The sequence below is a fragment of the Chrysochloris asiatica genome, unplaced genomic scaffold, assembly GCF_000296735.1.
Source record: "Chrysochloris asiatica unplaced genomic scaffold, ChrAsi1.0 scaffold00340, whole genome shotgun sequence".
Classification (NCBI taxonomy): domain Eukaryota; kingdom Metazoa; phylum Chordata; class Mammalia; order Afrosoricida; family Chrysochloridae; genus Chrysochloris; species Chrysochloris asiatica.
Genome location: NW_006408858.1, coordinates 888,680 through 906,784, shown reverse-complemented (window position 1 = coordinate 906,784; position 18,105 = coordinate 888,680). Strand labels below are relative to the sequence as shown.

Genomic DNA, 18,105 nt, shown 5'->3' with positions numbered 1-18,105 from the left:
GGCCCCTCCCCTCGCTCCCCTCGGCCCAGGATGCCGGTCTGACACTACCCCCACCCCCACCCCCTGCCTCCCAAGAGCCTGAGAGAGCTGGCATGGGAGGGGCCTTCGTCCAAGGCTTCGGACGACTGGCTGTCTTCGTCTTCGTTCGCATTCTCATTCTCCCAGCAATCCGCGCGGCCGTTGATGAGCGGCCGAAAGGCTGCGCTCCAGGCCCCGAGGAGCGGCATGGCTGCCGCCTCGCTACTGAAGACGGGCCTTGCCCGGTTGCTCTTCTACCCGACGCTGCTGTAACTCACTGCTCCGCGGGAAAATGCCGGGCCAGTACCACCGCAACTGGTACCAACGCATCGGCTCCACCGTGCTGCTCGGAGCGCTGCCACTGCACAAGATGACAAAGCGTCCGGTTCAGGACAAGAGCATTCACGGGGTGATCACCATGAAGAGGTGTATGAAACCAGGATCCTGTGCAACTCCCCCAGGGGGTGGAAGAGAGAAGGAGTGGAGCAGCTGCGGCTCAGCACAGTTGATATGACCAGAGTCTCCACCTTGGCTAACCTACATAAAGGAGTGGAGTTTGTTCTCAAGAACCAGTCACTGGGCCAGTGTGTCTATGTGCATTGCAAGGCCGGCCGTTTTCCACCATGGTGGCAGCATATTTGATTCAGGTGCACAACTGGAGTACAGAAGAAGCTGTAAGATTCATCACCAAGATCCGGTCACACGTCCACGTCATACCTGGCCAGTTAGAAGTTCTCAAAGAGTTCCACAAGGAGGTTACTGGAAGGGCAGCAAAGACATGAAGTATGCAGATTAGAAAGAACTCAAGACAAACGTGATTGCTACAAAATAAGAGTTTAACAGGACCAAAGGGGGCTTAAGCCCAGACTTGACCTACCAGAAATGTGCTAAATCATGCATTTAAAAAAAAAAAAAATGGTGGTTGTTATAAGCTGTGTAATCAATTCCCAACTCAGCTTCCCAAAGTGACACAGAACTGCCCCAGAGGGTTTTTCTAGACTGGAGGAGCTCTGGTGGCTCATCAGTTCAGGGTCTGGCTGCTAACAGAAAGATCAGTGGTTCGAACCCACTAGCTGTTAAATGCGAGAAAGATGCGGCTGTCTGCTTGCTAACGATTTGCAGACTCAGGAATCCTATGGGACAGTTTATTCTGTCCAATAGGGTCGCTTTGAATCCAAATGAATTCCATGGTGGTGGGTTAGGCTTGGGTTTAGAGTGATCTTTACAGAAGCAGATTGCCAGGTCTTTCTCCTGCAGAGCAACTGAGTGCAGTGGGTTCAAACCACCAATCTTTAGGTTCAGGTTGTAGCCCAGAGATTAACCACTGCACCACCACGGTTCTCTTTGGTTGTTTACTAAGTTGCATTGAGTTGGCTGTGACTCAGTGACCCTGCATAAGGTTTCCAAAGAGTAGTTTGTGCCAATCTTGTGGTCAAATACTTTATCCTATAGAACCACACCAGGACTCCCTTTGTTGTTAAGTGCCACTGAGTCAGTTCCAACTCATAGCCACCCTGTAGAGGGTTTCCAAGGAGTATCTGGTAAGTTTGGAGTGCCATCGAGTCAATCCCAACTCATAGCCACCCTGTGTAGGGTTTCTGAGGAGCAGCTGGTAGGTTTGAGCTGCTGACCTTGTGGTTAGCAATCCAAGACTTACCCTATGGCTATCTATATTTGTCCTAGTGGGAAATAAAACAAAAATTTCAAGTCTTCATTTGTTATTTATCTCCTTAAATGAACATGTTAACATAAATAATAAAGATGGAGCACTGAGCTATCATAGTTTGCAAGTTATTCCCACAAGGAAAACTAGTGTTCCATGAAAGAAGTAGCTAGTTCAGCTGGCTACTCAAACACACACACATGACTTTACTTTGAGACAGTTCTACTAATATATGTGGCAAAAGTGTTTTGTATGAGGTATAATCCCATTTTGTCCTAGTACCCAAGAGTAGAGATTTTTTTTTTAACTTTTGTAAAATTATTTAGTTGTAGTTGAGAATATACAGCAAAATAGATACCAATTCAACCATTTCTACATGTAAAATTCAGTAATATTGATGGCATTCATACATGTGTGCAGCTATTCTCACCTTTTTCTGAGTTGCTACTCATGCGGGAGAAAGATGAGGCTTTCTACTCCCGTAAAGATTTACACCCTCGGAAACCCTGTACAGGGTCGCTATGGGTCGGATCCGACTCGACGGCACTTAACAACAACAACAACAACAACAACAACAACTCATGCATTAACATAAGTTCACTGCCCACTAAGGTACTTAGTTTTTTTCTGTTGTCAGTTTGATCTTAATGGTAAAGTTTTAATCAAAATTAGCCATTTTATTACTTATCATAGATATTGCTAAGTGAAACTTTGTTTCAGGGCATGGCAGTAACAATACAGTTCGGTGCCATTACTTTGTTTTCATTTTTGCTTTTTCACCATAAATGGGACTGTAAACAACATGAAAAGATTTGATAACTTACTAAACTCTCCCAACTGCTCTCAAGTTGATTCCAACTCAGGGATCCTATAGGACAATAGAATTGCTCTATAGGACTTCCAATGCTGTTTATCTCTAGAGAAGCAAACTTAAGTGCTTAACCCATTGTGCCACCAGGACTCCTGGTAGCATTCTAGTCATTGGTTTTATCTCCATGTACTTTGGTAAAAGTCTTGTGTGCCCTTAGGGTTTGGGAACTCAGTCTGATTGATGGCTTGCTAGGTAGGGAATGAGCAGAAAGAATTATAACCTTTGAATGGCTTTGAATATGGATGGGTATCCTTTTTGCATTTTGTCATAAAAGTACCATGAACGCTAACCAGTTGTACCATTGGAGTTAATCTTTTGTGTTCTGGTTCACAGCGCGAGTGCATTTCTATACATGTGGGACAGGCTGGTGTCCAGATTGGCAATGCCTGCTGGGAGCTATACTGCCTGGAACATGGAATTCAGCCTGATGGTCAGATGCCAAGTGACAAAACCATCGGCGGTGGGGATGACTCATTCAACACATTCTTCAGTGAGACTGGGGCTGGCAAGCATGTGCCCAGGGCAGTGTTTGTTGACTTGGAGCCCACCGTAGTTGGTAGGTCCTTGTACATGAGACAGTGGCCTGTCTGGGTAATGGTAGAGCCAAACTAAGCCCCTAGTGTGTTTCTTTGGGTCTGTTTACAGAAGGGCAGGGCTCACAGGTATGTGCCCAGGGCACTATCAGGGAAGAAGCAGAAAATGTTAGTGACTAAAGAGTCTGTGCCAGCAGTTTGGCTGACAGTTTGGGCTGACATCAGAGTCACTTGAGGCTGTTTCCTACCTGTCAGTGGCTAATGTAAACCTGCCTGCTCGGTGCAGTGGCTCAGTCCTTAGTGTTGTATAACAGTCAGAACCCGTATCTTGGGAATAAAAATGTAAGTTAGAAGACTGTGGTTTCTGCCCAAAGTGGTTTCTAACAAGAGCTTTCAGGGGCCACCCAGAGGTGACAGAGTACCACTTTAAAGTTGGTAAGACAAGGCCACACATAGGGACTGCCTGGCAAGAATCATGATGACCTGTTGACTATCAGGAGCGTAAAGGGATTTCAAAATCATATCCTTTAATGATATAGCTATCCTGTAGCTATAAACTACATTTGTGCCTTGGACATTTTCTACAAGACATTTAAGTGGTGGACTTGGAAGGAACCACATCTGCCTATAGAATTGACCCATCCCCAGTTTGTCCATCTTCGTGAGTACATGAAGCCTCAGAGGCTCACAGATCACATGGTGTCTTTGCAGACGAGGTGCGCACAGGTACCTACCGGCAGCTCTTCCACCCAGAGCAGCTTATTACCGGTAAGGAAGATGCAGCCAATAACTATGCCAGAGGCCATTACACCATTGGCAAAGAGATCGTGGACCTGGTGCTGGACCGGATCCGCAAACTGGTGAGAGTGTGCCCTGGACCTGGTGTCAGTCTCGACCTTCAAGTGGGAGGTTGGTTTTGACAAAACTTGAACTAGGATTGTGAGTGCTAAGTGTGCATTGAATTACACCCCTAGATCCAAAATGTCTTCTGTGTTTGTTCTGCATGTTCACTGTGGGAAGTTTGAATTTGTCTATACCACAGAGGGAGATGGGGACCTGACTCTGGCCATTAGTGGTGAGTCTAGGTGGGGGCTCACGCTATCTGCTCTCTCACAGGCGGATCTATGCACTGGCCTGCAGGGCTTCCTCATCTTCCACAGTTTCGGGGGAGGCACCGGCTCAGGGTTTGCATCTCTACTCATGGAGCGGCTCTCGGTAGACTATGGCAAGAAGTCTAAGCTGGAGTTTGCCATATACCCGGCGCCCCAGGTTTCCACAGCAGTAGTGGAGCCCTATAACTCCATCTTGACCACCCACACAACCCTAGAACATTCCGACTGTGCCTTCATGGTGGACAATGAAGCCATCTACGATATCTGCCGGCGTAACCTGGACATCGAACGGCCCACATACACCAACCTCAACCGTCTGATTGGGCAGATCGTGTCCTCCATCACAGCCTCCTTGCGATTTGATGGGGCCTTGAATGTGGACTTGACAGAATTCCAGACCAATCTGGTCCCATACCCCCGCATCCACTTCCCTCTGGCCACCTATGCCCCAGTCATCTCTGCTGAGAAGGCCTACCATGAGCAGTTGTCTGTGGCTGAGATCACCAATGCCTGTTTTGAGCCAGCCAACCAGATGGTCAAATGTGACCCTCGCCATGGCAAGTACATGGCTTGCTGCATGCTGTACCGGGGGGATGTGGTCCCCAAAGACGTCAATGCAGCCATTGCCACCATCAAAACCAAGCGCACTATCCAGTTTGTGGACTGGTGCCCTACTGGATTTAAGGTAGGAGTGGGTGGTTTCATTATGTCAGGCACAAAGCAACAAATTTAGAAAATAATTTGCTAAGGGCCTCATACTTTACAATGGCTTTTGTATTTTTCTTTACTAATACGTTCTCTGGGTAGTTCAATGACAGTATTACAATGTCTTACATTTACTGTGTTTTTTGGTGGAAGTTTACACGGCAAATTAGGCTCCATTTTGACAGTTTTCACACAAGTTGATAAATGACATCAGTTCTATTTTTTGCATTGTTAACGATTTTCAGTAATTATGCCCAGGCCCCCTTCTCATCTTTGCTTTAGAGTCAATGGTGCCATTTTGCACTCCTACAGATTTTTCTCTCTTTTTTTGGCAGAGCACTGATCCAATGGGTAATAGCTTTATTTTCTATATTACTCTGCTTTTCTGTTATAAGGTGATCTCGGCATACCCTTTTGCTCCAGACCAATAGAGAACAATAGTTGTATCTTTGATGGTTCTAGCAGCTTTTAAGACCCAGACACAACTCACTTCACTTCACTAAGATGCAGAGCTAGTTTCCAAGAGCAGCTGGTGGGTTCTAACTGCCAATCTTACGTTGGCAGTCCTTATCCTACAGAGCCACAATAGGTTGTAAAGTGTGTGTTTGGTAAATCTTTAAAAATACCTTCCCTAAACTTTTATAGTCATAGGATTAATGCACAAGGTATATAACTTACGCATTTTCTGAAATTTCCAAAAGACTCATAGATGTTTTATGTTCTTTATGTAGACATTTCTTTCAAATATGACTTACCATATAACGAAAAGATGTAAATAGTGAAGACTTAACAATCTGTACAAATTCTCACATAAGAAAGTACTTGGGGTAAAGGTAAAGCTTTTCATATTATTTTCATTTAACTACTTGGTTTCTATCGCATACATTTTCTTTCAGGTTTTCAAAAAGCATAGGGATGACTGAAAACTTACCAACAGTACTTTCTGGTGTATCTTACGCATTTCTACAAGACTGAGGCCTCACTCCTTTGTGAGTCCTGTTATGTGTTACGTACACTTACTTATACACCTGTAATTACCAGAATTTCTACATGTGGATACACATATTTGACTACATATAAACTCAGTTTTTGGTCATTGTTTGTTCAGGTAATCATTTAAGATGAACACACATTTTCTCTTAAGCTTCTGAAACCAGCATAAAATTTACCTTCCCCTTTTCTGACAGGTGGGCATTAACTACCAGCCCCCCACTGTTGTTCCTGGGGGAGACCTGGCCAAGGTGCAGCGGGCCGTGTGCATGCTGAGCAACACCACAGCTATCGCAGAGGCCTGGGCACGCCTGGACCACAAGTTTGACCTCATGTATGCCAAGCGTGCCTTTGTGCACTGGTATGTGGGGGAAGGCATGGAGGAGGGCGAGTTCTCAGAGGCCCGGGAGGACCTGGCAGCGCTGGAGAAGGATTATGAAGAGGTGGGAGTGGACTCTGTGGAAGCAGAGGCCGAGGAAGGGGAAGAGTATTAGATGGCGTGCAGCTGGCAGCCATCTGTATCTCCCTACTGTAGTATTTCAGATTTTACTTATTAAAGTTTCTGAATTAAAAGTATTATCCCATTCCATGTGTATCATTGGAGTTTCCAAACCAATAGCTGTCTTTTACGAATAGACTTCTGGATGGAAGACATTGCTTGGATTCCTCTCAAAAGGATAGAAATGAAGCATATCAGTGCACACTGAATTGCCTACTGCATTACTTCCACCCAGAAGGGTTTCAAAATGCTTAGTTGGAGGAATTTGAAAAAAACACTTTATTGCAAATAATTTAGACATAAATCCTTAACTTGGCAAATAAAATAGTTTCTTTTTCGCCCAAAGAGAACGCTTCCTGAAGTCACGAGTGTGTTACACCCGTCTTTGGGGAAGGAAAGTGGGGGCAGTGTAGGCCTAGTTCTAAGACTTCATTTTTCCCCAAGTTTTCACATTCTGGGTCAAGGCTGTACCACAGGTCTGTCCATCACACGTACTTTCGAACTAGGGGACCTCCCATGTGTGAAAAACCACCATTGATACTCTGATACTGCTTCTCTTGGTTATGAATACACTGATGTAAGAAATAGTTCTTAGGGTAATCCATCTAAAGGACTAAGGGGGATCTTGGGGGTAGCAGGCTAGTGTAACAAAAGGAGTTTAGGAGAGGAAGAGACTAGTTTGAATGGCTAGCAATTTTAAAATAAGAATATACCCATCAAGGAAATAGGGGAAGTTCATGGTGGTGAGGAAGAAACTAACTTTAAATGAGAATGCTACCAGTAAGGACTAGTAGATATTGGAGGTAGATTGTAAACTCTATAGTACCCAATAAAAGGGGAACTGGAAAAAGCATTTTTGAGATGGGAACAAAACTCAGTAAGCTGGCCATGCCTCTCCTCTGTCCATGTTTTCTGGGTCTTGTGGTCCATCTTCAGGAATTCATGAGATTGCAAGACCTGGCTATTCTGGGACTAGGAAATTTAAATAAAAATACAGCCATTAAGACCTTGGGCAAGCCATTTTGGCTTCTCTGGGGAGAGGGAAAATGGGATGTACTATATGGAGAACTGGAACTGGAGGAGGGGCTTTTGGGGGGACAAGAATGAAAACCATATGTGGAGCATCTGCCCGTGTCTGATTTTGCAAAATCGAATAAAGAAAACCTCACTCTCGTTAAAATGAGTATTAATTGGATTACTTGAGCGTTTGTCAGTATAGACAATGCTTCTCACAAATTTGGAGTGGCAGCCCTGGTGGAAAAGGAGATGCTTCCTGCCTTGGTTTTGGTGGCCTACTCCACAACATTGATTGCCTCCCAATAAGACCCAGAAAAAGACCCAAGAGACATGGAGGCCTGAGAAGAGAGTAACCATGGCGACCAGGCAATCTGTGCACAGGCCAAGGCAGGAAAATTGGGCTGTCAGTATTGCCCTGGTGGTCAGGCATTTTAGGGGTCATTCTGTGACTGAGGCGCATCTTGGATGCGAAGTGAGTATGGAGTCCCAATCCAGTTGGAGACAGAGTGAAATCTCGGGGTTGTATGCAAGATATCTCCATGAGTACCCAAACATGGGGAAATTTTGGGAGGTTGAGTGTGCAAGGGAGCTCAGACACCAAGACCAAAAGAAAATGGATAACGGAATTCTAGGCCTAGGGAAGAAGAGAGTAGAAGTCTCTCCACAAACATTCCTTCTGTCAGTCCTTTGGGGAGAATGTTGAGGGTTTGGGGGGACAATCCCACAACCTGGGAAAAAGATAAAAATGTTGTTTTATTTGGCCATTCACCATCTGTGTTCTGGCCTCAATGAGGACTGGGTCTGCCAGGCCGTAGTCCTTCATGTAGATGATAGAACTTGGCCTTCTCAGAAGGAGATAGCCTATGCTCTTTGTTGGTCAGTAGGGGGAGCAGAATCAGTTCAGAAGATGTTCTTCCTTAAAGGACAGAGACCAAGACAAAAAGATTGAGGTAATGAGCTATTAAGAGAAGCTCAGAAAGTTTTTGTTAAGGAGAGAGGGGGGGAAACTGGCAGAAAGCCAGAATCACCACGGTATCTGCTGTGAATAAAATAGTAAATAAGAGACTAGAACAAGACCCTCCTTCTCAAGGGAAGTGGAAGAGTGATCACAGTGTTAGGCCTCTTCAGAGGAAAGGGAGGAGAGGACTGGGTCTCCAAGCCCACCAGCGGATCAATGTTGTGGGAAGACAGGCCATTTCAAAACAGATGTCCAGAGATAAAGAAGTGAAGGAAAAATTATTCCCCTCATGAAACTAGAGAGATTTACAGCCTCAGAAACCCTGTCAGGGTCGCTGTACAGCCCTTAACAACATGAAACTAGATATTAATTTTTGAATCTTTATTGTAATGGGACCTAATTGTAAGATTGGGGTTAGGATTAGAAAGGACTAGGGTTGGATGAAGGTAAAAATATGAGACCTCTGACTGAAAAGGAGAAAGGAAAGGTTGACTCACAGGCATGGTTTAAAGAAGGCACTAGGGGAGAGTTGGAAATTCAATGCTTGAGGATGGAACTAAAAAACAAAACAAAAAAGAAACTGGGGAAGACAATACTCTATCCCCATAGAAGGGAGAAAGGGCCTGCATCCAGTAATAAAGGGCCTAGTGATCCCCACCCCGCGCCCATGGTAGTTTTCAAATACAATTCTTACATAGACTATTTGAGTTTACAATGCAAAATTCTGAGTTTGCACATTCAAGGTGAAACTTAAATGTGAATTAGGCACTGAAAAGTTGTTCTCTTTGCTATTCTTTCTGCAGTGAAATGGTATAAATTAATCTATTTTAAAGGTGGTTAAGGATTTGTTTGGCTGGTGTGATAGTAATTTTCAAAATTGTACATTGCTCAAGGCTTTATTTGTGTGTTTGTTTTTTAAATTTGTATTAATGTTTCAGATCTGAGAACATAATACTGTGGGGATTTTTTTGTTTTTTTCTTAAATGATTTATTGTGAATTATGTGATAGTTTACATGGGAGAACATTAGTTTTACATTCATTCTATCCTATCTCATTGCCATGGTTATAATCCCCTCCTTGCATCATCAACCAACCAAAGGGTATACCCTGCAATCCTACCCCCCATACCCCCCGGGTCTTCAGCACACAGTCCCTCTCCCTTTGGATCTAAAGTCCCCAGCTCCATGTCATCGTCTCTGCCTCCATCTCAGGCATCACTGCTTCTCTGGGTAGGGTCCCGCTCTCCACTCTTCTCCCTTGATGGTCCTAGGGACCTCCGCTTCTAGACTGGAAAGTTAATCACTCCTCTCCTTGCTATAAAATGTCTACCTTTACATTTCCATCCCTCACAATCAGTCCTGATAACAATTATTCATTATTGTATCACAAGAGACCCATCTGCATTTCATTGCACCAGCCCCGCCTAGACAGATTGGATTCTACTCACTAGAGACATAATACTGTTTTAAAAGATATTTTGTGTACCAGTACTCTTTCTGAATTGAAAACATTTTTTTGTTTCGTTTTGTTAAAATTTGGGCCACCCTGTATGTAAGCATTTCGTCTTGTTAAGAGGAAGAAAAGGATATTGTGCTGTAGATGTGAATATTGATAGTTTCAGTTCATTTGACAAGGTTATAATGTAAAATATGTTTAATTACCATTCCTGTTTGCTTTTAAGTGAAGTACTGTATTCATGCATTAACATAATAGAGCCAACACTTTTCTTTTGGTTTGAGGAAAGAATGGAGTGTAATAGAATGTGTTATCCCTGAATATCTTCATGTTAACCCTCTCAGTTTTAGAAACCAAAGGGTCGAATGGCATTCAGTGCTAAAGGGGTGCCATGCCATAGGCTCCGCTACCTGGGATTCTTGAGAAACTACATTTGGACTCTTGTTCCAAACCCATTCCTTCAAATTCACCATTCATCCCTTCCTACCAGGAGACTTGGTGCTGATCTAGACCTGGAAAAAGGATCCTAACCAGGTATGGTTGACCAATGAAACAGCCATCTGGGCAGTGGAAAAGGAGCGGACTCCTTATATTCAAATAAAGGGACCAGTGAAGAGGGACGCTCCCTAAGGGAACTCTTCAAAGTGAACAGGGAACTCTTCAAAGTGACCTTAACAAGAGTCTGAGAGTCTGCCTTGCCATACCGCTGCCAGATTGTCATGTTTTCCCATGGTCCCTCTTGTTCTCAGGGATCTAAAGAATTTGTCCCACCAAGTCACTGCTTCTCAGAACACCTGGTAGAACTGGGGGGTATAGATTAGATCAAAGAGAAAGTACACTTCAAAGAGAGAAGTAGGTATATCTCCCAAGAGAAGACCCTTTGGGATTGGGATACACTGGAGTTTATAAAGGTATGGGGTCTCTTCCTCTAAAAGTGGGCTAATACATATTGAGGAGGAGGAGTGGTATGTTGAATATTTATCAATTTTTAGTAATGGGGTACAGGATTAGGGTTCAGGTCTTGATATCTTTTTCTTTGTCTCCAGGCTGTTCTTTTCAGTGTTACTATTCTTGTTGGACTAGAGATGTCCTTCCCCCTTCCTTAATCCTTGTTTAGTACGAGGGGACTCAGGGTAAAGGAGTGGATATGAAACCAGAAAAAGACTAGGGCCCAGGGGTACTAAATTGTCCTTGACAAGATGGGGTGGGTTTGGAAGCTAATATGGCTAAAACCATGGGGGAGGTGGAAAGGGCTTTTGTCTATGACCAACCAGTAAGGTTGATAGTAGATCTAACTATGGCATCTTTCCCTCAAACCATCAAATTAGGTATTTGCCAAGTTTTATCCTGCAGGAAATTGGAGGATCCAGTGCTCATCTCAATTATAGGGAGCAAGAGTAGTAATCCAGGCCTATGGAATGGGTGCTCACATCCCTAGATGGGACCCTGTGAGTGGATTTGTATTCTCTAATTCATCACTTTCCTGACTTCAGCACCTAACCCACGCCTTTTTCCTGTTACTCCCCCTAAGAAAATCTTTTAAAATGACCCTGAAAGAGTAGAAGTGATTGAGGTAAAAGACCTAAGACAAACATTAGAAGTAGAAACAAGTAGAATATAGGAGTGTGAATGTTTGGGTTTGTTATTGTTAAGTGCCGTCAAATCGGTTTCGACCATAGCGACCCTGTATAGGGTTTCCAAGGAGTAGCTGGTGAGCTTGAACTGCCAACCTTGCAGTTTAAACGGCTTTGCAGTCTGGCGCATTAACCCATAGCGCCACACCAGGCTTGGGTAGAATGGGTTAAATATTCAGTGCAAGCTCTCAAGAAAAGTGACTGCCATGTTGGCACAGCTGGTAAACCACAGGTGCAGGTTAATTCCCCTTTCCCTTGGTTGGGCTTCGAATGTGTACTCCAGGTTGGCTCTGTACGGAGACAAGGATGCTTGGGGAAATGAAACTTGTAAGGGCTTGTCTTTAAAGGCAGGGAGCAGAGTTCACAGTGCCTGTAGGAGAATTGACAATTTACACCACGTCCAAAATGTCACTGGTGAACCTGTTGTTGTCAGGTATCGAGTCGGAACCGACTCATAGTGACCCCATGCACAGCAGAATGAAACAATGTCCGATTCTGGGCCAACCTCACTACCGCCGCCACACTTGATGCCATCAATGATGCCACCTGGCCAATCCATCTCATTGGGGGTCTAACTCTTTTTCTCTGACCCTCCATCTTACCCAGCATGACATCATTCTCCAGCGACTGTTCCCTCCTGACAATATGTCCAAAGTATGAGACACGAAGCTTAGCCATCCTGGCCTCCAAGGAGCACTCTGGCTGCACCTCCTCCAAAATGGATCTATTGGTTCTTTTGACAGTCCATGGCACTCCTAGTATTCTCCTCCAACACCACAACTCAAAGGCATCAATTCTTCTCCGATCTTCCTTATTCACTGTCCAGCTTTCGCATCCATATGAGGTTATTGAAAATACCATGGCTTTGGTCAGACACACCCTAGTCCTCAAGCTGGTGAACCTAGCAGTGTCCTATTTGGCCCTCAGAGTATTGTGGAAAAGGGAATGTCTGAGATTTGCTGCCATCTGATTGAACTGGGACGGGTGCACTGGTCCAGCTGTCAATTCCCCTTCACCCTAGCGTTCTGCAAGAAACCATAGCAACATGAGTAATCTCGAGCCCAGAGATTTCTCCCTGGATCTCTTGATCCATAGGTTCATAAATGACACCAGAGATGCCCTACAAGGGGTAGCTAGCCAGTTATGCCACTAGCCAGATGTTTTGGGAAAACAATAGCACTAGACATGATGCTAGCCGAAAAGGAGGGTGTATGTGTAATATGATAAGTAAGTGTGTTACCCTTAACACTGCTCCTGATGGTACTATCACAAAGGTTCTGCCAGAATCAAGCATCATATCTAATGAATGGGCTGAAAACACTAGAATTAACTGACTGGTTAGAGGGGTGGTTTAGAAAGTGGAAAGATATAGCCACCTCAATCTTCACTTTTCTCATAGTGGTAGTTGGAATTTAAACAGAAACTAGATGTTCTGGCTCATTCCCTGAGTTAGAAGACTAGTGCAGATTCGGAGGAAGTCAGCATTTGGCCTGTGAGTGGGATGCATTGCAATGGCTCCAGTCTTAAAAAAAATTGTAAGGTTTTATGGAAGAAAGAACAAAGGGGAATGGGATAAAATGTTAAAATGTTTGAGCTGAAAGGAGAGCAACTTCTAAGGCTGGAACCTATTAGAATCCATCCTGTCAGAGGCCCAAGGCCATATACATGTGAATGGGGTTAGTCCAGGGGGGAGGAAACTTAAGCGTTAAAAGGTTAATGTGTTTTTACAAGAAGGGGGAGGGGAATGGTGGAACAAGGCAGATCGGAGAACTATTAGGCAGATTTGTGTGAGCTAAGTGGGACAGAGGTAAATAATGATGTATGCACAACCTTGGAACTACAGGGCTCTGCAATACAGGGATTGAGGCATGGTTGGAAAGGGCCTTAAGAGGGGAAACAGTGTTAAGATGCTTGGCTGTCTTTTGAATCTTGGTTTCCCTTGCATACCATTATAAAATAGACACTTGAGGGGAAGAGAAAGGAATAGCCAGAAATATCAACATAGAAAGCTTGTAAATCGTCTTCTGCCTATAACTGATTGGAATGTCTAAAATGGGGCATACTATAGAATTGTCCTGGTGTGGCGCTGTAGACTAATGTGCCAGACTGCAAAGCCGCTCACCAGATGCTCCTCAGAAGCCCTATACAGGGTCGCTATAGGTCGGAACCGACTCGATTGCACTTCACAACAACAACATAGAATTGTATATGGAGAACTAGAACTGGAGGAGGGGCTTTTGGGGGGACAAGAGTTAAAACCGTTTGTCGAGGGCCAAGTGGTGCATCTGCCTGTGTCTACTGGGTGCGGCGCCTGATTTAGCAAAATCGAATTAAAAAAAACCTCTCCCGATAAAACAAGTAGAGATTGGATTTCTTGAGCCTCTGTCAGTAAGCACCCTCGATAACCCATCTGTGATCTCATATGAGATAAGGCAGTCCGCCCCAGTTCTCCCTCCCAGTTCCAACCAGGTAAGGTCAACACGGGTTTATACTGACCTGCTAGTGCCTAAGAAGGTCTGAGGAATTGTTCGGGTACTGACAAAGTTTCTCACACTGATGAGTTAGCAGTGCTTACTGACAAACGCTCAATAAATCCAATCTGTACTCATTTTAGCCAGAGTAAGGCTTTCTTTATTAAATTTTGCGAAATCAGGCGCTTACTCAAGACACAGGAAGACATGCTAGTAGCTGGCTGGCTAAGGATTTTATGTTAATTTTGAGAAGGTCCCCCTCTCCCGCGTTCCTCATTGCTTTGAGTACTATGGAGTTAACAATCCCCCACCCCCACGGCCTTAATGGCTGCATCCTTAAATGTTCCTAGTGAACAGCTTTCTTCCTTCCCCAATTCCTGTAGTTCACATACCCCAGGGACATAGACCCATGTTGCTATGAGAAATCAATAATCTATGTCTATAGTCTAGCAATCTGTTGGTGGTGGTGATGTGCCATGGAGTCGGTTCCGACTCATAGTGACCCTGTATAGGGTTTCCAAGGCTGTAAATCTTTACGGGAGCAGAAAGCCTCATCTTTCTCCCGCGGAACAGCTGGTAGTTTTGAACTGCTGACCTTGAGCTTCGCAGCCCAATTTGTAACCAATACACTACCAAGTCTAGAAATCTAAGGGGCCCTTTATTCCTGAAGGTGAACTACCAGGAGTAAATCTGCAGCACCTGAGTTTCACACAGCTTCCTTTACGTGAGCTTCCTGGCCGCTGCTAATTGGGGGTTTAATTCGAGCAGTTAAAGAGCCTCGAGGTGACCGTGCGCCTGTGCGCCTGTGAGCAGGTCAGCAGCCACTCTCAAGCGCTTATGCGCACCGGCGCAGATCATCCTCACCTCCAATCGACCAGGATCCACTTCCTGCCCCGCCCACAGCTGAGAGCCCTGCTGGCCCGCATCTCTATGGTACCAACTTCCGCCGCGCGTCACCCCTCGCGATATTTGGCGGGGCAGCAATGGCGAGAACGTGAATGCTAGTGACAGGAGTCCCGAGGCTAGGTGGGGCGAGTTCTGGCCGGGGGAGACCCTAGCGGCCAGGGCCCCTGGAGCAGAGCGGCGGTTGGAGCGCGAGGGCCTCCAGACCCGGACAGCCCCCCTTGCCCACGCTCTCGCCTCGCCCCCAGATGCCGCGTCACTGCTCTGCTGCCGGCTGCTGCACTCGGGACACGCGAGAAACGCGCAACCGCGGCATCTCATTCCACAGGTCAGCGCGCGTGCGCATACGCTGGGCTTGCTCGCCGCTAGTGCCTAGCACCTGCTTCTCACTCCTAAGGGGCAGAGGCTGGAATTCACTGAGGCGGGCAGGTGGAGGGGCGGAGCTGCGGGGACAGAGATCTGAGGGGGAAGGAAAGGGCGGGAAGTCGGGGCTCACTGCGCCTAGTCTCCCGCAGCTCCATGCCACTGAACCCGTCGCTGCCATCCCTTTGAGCCCCGGGTGGGCGGCGCTCCTCGGGCTCGAGCCCCGGGCGGCCGGGCCGGTGCTCAGTGGTGTGTGGCCCCGCAGACTCCCCAAGAAGGACAACCCAAGGCGAGGCTTGTGGCTAGCCAACTGCCAGCGACTGGACCCCAGCGGCCAGGGCTTGTGGGACCCGGCATCCGAGTACATCTACTTTTGTTCCAAGCACTTCGAGGATAACTGCTTCGAGCTGGTGGGGATCAGGTGGGCACCCTGGCGGCCAGCAGGGCTCGGGGTGTCGGGTGGGGACGACCAGGCTGAGGGTGGCCGGTTAGTCTCAAAGTTGATCCGGCCTGGACCTCGCTGTTCCTCTTTGTAGTAACTGATGGTAATCGACGTACTTGTGACGCAGAGAGAAAGCCTGTGTCCTTCCAGAGGAGGGTGTTGAGAATTTCACCCCTTCTACTGGGGACCTCTGGGCACAGGCAAGATTGCCTCCTGTCTGGCCCTTTTTCCTCCAGACTCTCTTTCTGCTTTGCACAGCATCAGTGCCCAGCAGCCGGGTCCACTGTGCTTAGCTGGGCCCTCCTAGCGGGCAGCATCTTCTCTCAGCGCATCAACACTGCTTTTCCCACAGCGGCTATCACAGGCTGAAGGAGGGGGCAGTCCCCACTATATTTGAGTCTTTCTTCAAGTCTCGGCGGGTGTCCAAGACCAAAGGGCGCGGCTATCCCCCTGCACCCCCTAACCTCAGCCGGCTCCAGCGATGCAGGAAGCGGTATGTGTGCCACAAGTGGAGGGTGCCCCACTGCACCCCCTTCTTGCCAGTCTGAGGGACTGGGCTTTAGGGTGTGTGGCTGAGATCTTAGTGGTTTTCTGGGTCCAGGGTTGTGTGTCCGGGGTTCTTTCAGCTGGGCTTGCTCTCTCCTCAGTTGCTCTGAGGGCAGGGGACCCACATCTCCATTTTCTACACCTCCCACCGCGGACTTCCTCTACTTTCCCCTGGAAGAGGCCTCAGCACCTGCGGCCCTGGTGACCTCCCCTGCCGGAAGGCTGGAGCCTGGCCTCAGCAGCGCCTTCTCAGACCTTCTTGGGCCCCTGGGCGCCCAGGCTGATGAAGCCGGCTGTAGTGTCCAGCCTTCTCTGGAACGTGAGCCCCAGCGTCAGCCCTGCCCCCTGGAGCCTCGGCCCATCTCCCCTTCAGCCTACATGCTGCGACTGCCGCCACCTGCAGGGGCCTACATCCAGAATGAGCACAGCTACCAAGTGGGCAGCGCCTTGCTTTGGAAGCGGCGGGCAGAGGCTGCCCTAGATGCTCTGGACAAGGCCCAGCGCCAGTTGCAGGCCTGCAAGAGGCGGGAGCAGCGGCTCCGATTGCGACTGACTAAGCTGCAGCAGGAACGGGCTCGGGAGAAGCGGGCGCAAGCAGACGCTTGCCAGACTCTGAAGGAGCACGTGCAGGACTTTGCCAAGCAACTGGGCAGCAGTGTAGCCTGAGGAACAGACACCAGCTGCTGCCACCTCCCTCCAGTTTGGCCAGAGAGGGAACTGGACTGAGCTCTGGTTGTCCCCCAGAGTCAACCAGACATTATAATAAAGCGGCTGCTAGAACGAGGCCTGCTGTCTGGCTGTAATGGGGCTGAGGAACCCCCTTTGAATTTCAAGCTCATTCCCCAGACGACTACCCAGACAAAAGGATCAGACACCGTCGCCCAAATTCTTTACCACTGGAACCAGAAACCCAACTGCCTTCTACTCATTCTCAGGGCTGTGCAGGGTGGAGCTCTGCTACTTCTCTCCTCCCACCCCATGGAGCACCACAGAAGAAGGGACGGGTGGTATGATGGTTAAAGCAGCCCTAGTCACCCTATCCTTGAGACCTGAAACAGCCTTGATGAAAGCACGTTAGGCCTGGAAGCATTCACAAAGCCCAGGCCAGACTGCAGGGATGTTCCACCTTCTATCCACAGGTCAGCTCACTCCACAGAGTGGCCCCCAGGAAGGCCTGGCATAGCTCTGGATCCCAGCCCCCATGCTCACTTTCACACCACCCCAGGCCCTCTCTATCTCAGGACACTGGTGGTAATGACACCATTACCAATTCATGTCATGGGCAGGGAGTGAGGCCCTAATTGCTCCTTTGGGGTGAGATGAGTGGAGTGGATACAAATTATAATAGCAGCCCTGGCCACAGCATGTTCAGTAAACAGAAATCCAGGAGGCCTACTGGGACTAGTAACAGCCCAGTATGCAGGATAACAGATTTCATTTGCAACCTGTCTGCTTCCCTTGGCCCAAAGAATGCAGCCAAAGTCCCAGTCCCAAGGAAAATGAGCATCAGAAAGGTGCTTTCTGGAGGCTCTTGGCATGTCACCTTATTTGGAATTATCTTTAGGAGAGGTACTGGGGACCAATGAGTGCAGGGTTTGTGCAGGCTGGGGGGGTGGGGGTAGGTGGTAGACAGGGTAGAGATTTCCAGGTACATGCCTGGAAAGGATTGAGGTTGCCCTAGGGATCTGGCAAGCAGTGTCTGCTAGGGTCCTGGGTAAGGTAGTTTGGTGTCCCAACTGTGGATGACCCTCACTAGCCTGCCTGCCCTGAGCCAACACCCCTCCCTACTTACAGCTGTGGGCCCCCTGTTCCCCACCAGAGCACCCTCAGGATATAGCCTTCTGCCACAGTGCCCCCTGCTGCTCACTCCCAGCCTCCCCCAGCTCATCTTTTTATACCTGGCCACTTGCTGGAATCCTGGTAT

General features: G+C 47.3%; 2 protein-coding genes and 1 pseudogene across 2 annotated transcripts; all 3 read left to right on the top strand.

Moving 5' to 3' along the window:
• The first annotated feature begins 225 nt into the window (after positions 1 to 225).
• On the top strand, positions 226 to 800 carry LOC102829161 (annotated as a pseudogene).
• A 2,088-nt stretch (positions 801 to 2,888) lies between these two features.
• LOC102828387 (tubulin alpha-3 chain-like) lies at positions 2,889 to 6,386 on the top strand. The gene is made up of 4 exons (XM_006875810.1): positions 2,889 to 3,108; positions 3,797 to 3,945; positions 4,202 to 4,882; positions 6,090 to 6,386. The coding sequence occupies exons 1-4, from the start codon at positions 2,988 to 2,990 to the stop codon at positions 6,384 to 6,386; spliced, it is 1,248 nt and encodes a 415-aa protein (XP_006875872.1). The 5' UTR covers positions 2,889 to 2,987.
• Positions 6,387 to 15,078: 8,692 nt separating this feature from the next.
• THAP7 (THAP domain containing 7) lies at positions 15,079 to 16,847 on the top strand. Its single transcript, XM_006875811.1, has 4 exons — positions 15,079 to 15,158; positions 15,459 to 15,614; positions 15,988 to 16,128; positions 16,283 to 16,847. The coding sequence occupies exons 1-4, from the start codon at positions 15,079 to 15,081 to the stop codon at positions 16,845 to 16,847; spliced, it is 942 nt and encodes a 313-aa protein (XP_006875873.1).
• Positions 16,848 to 18,105: the final 1,258 nt, after the last annotated feature.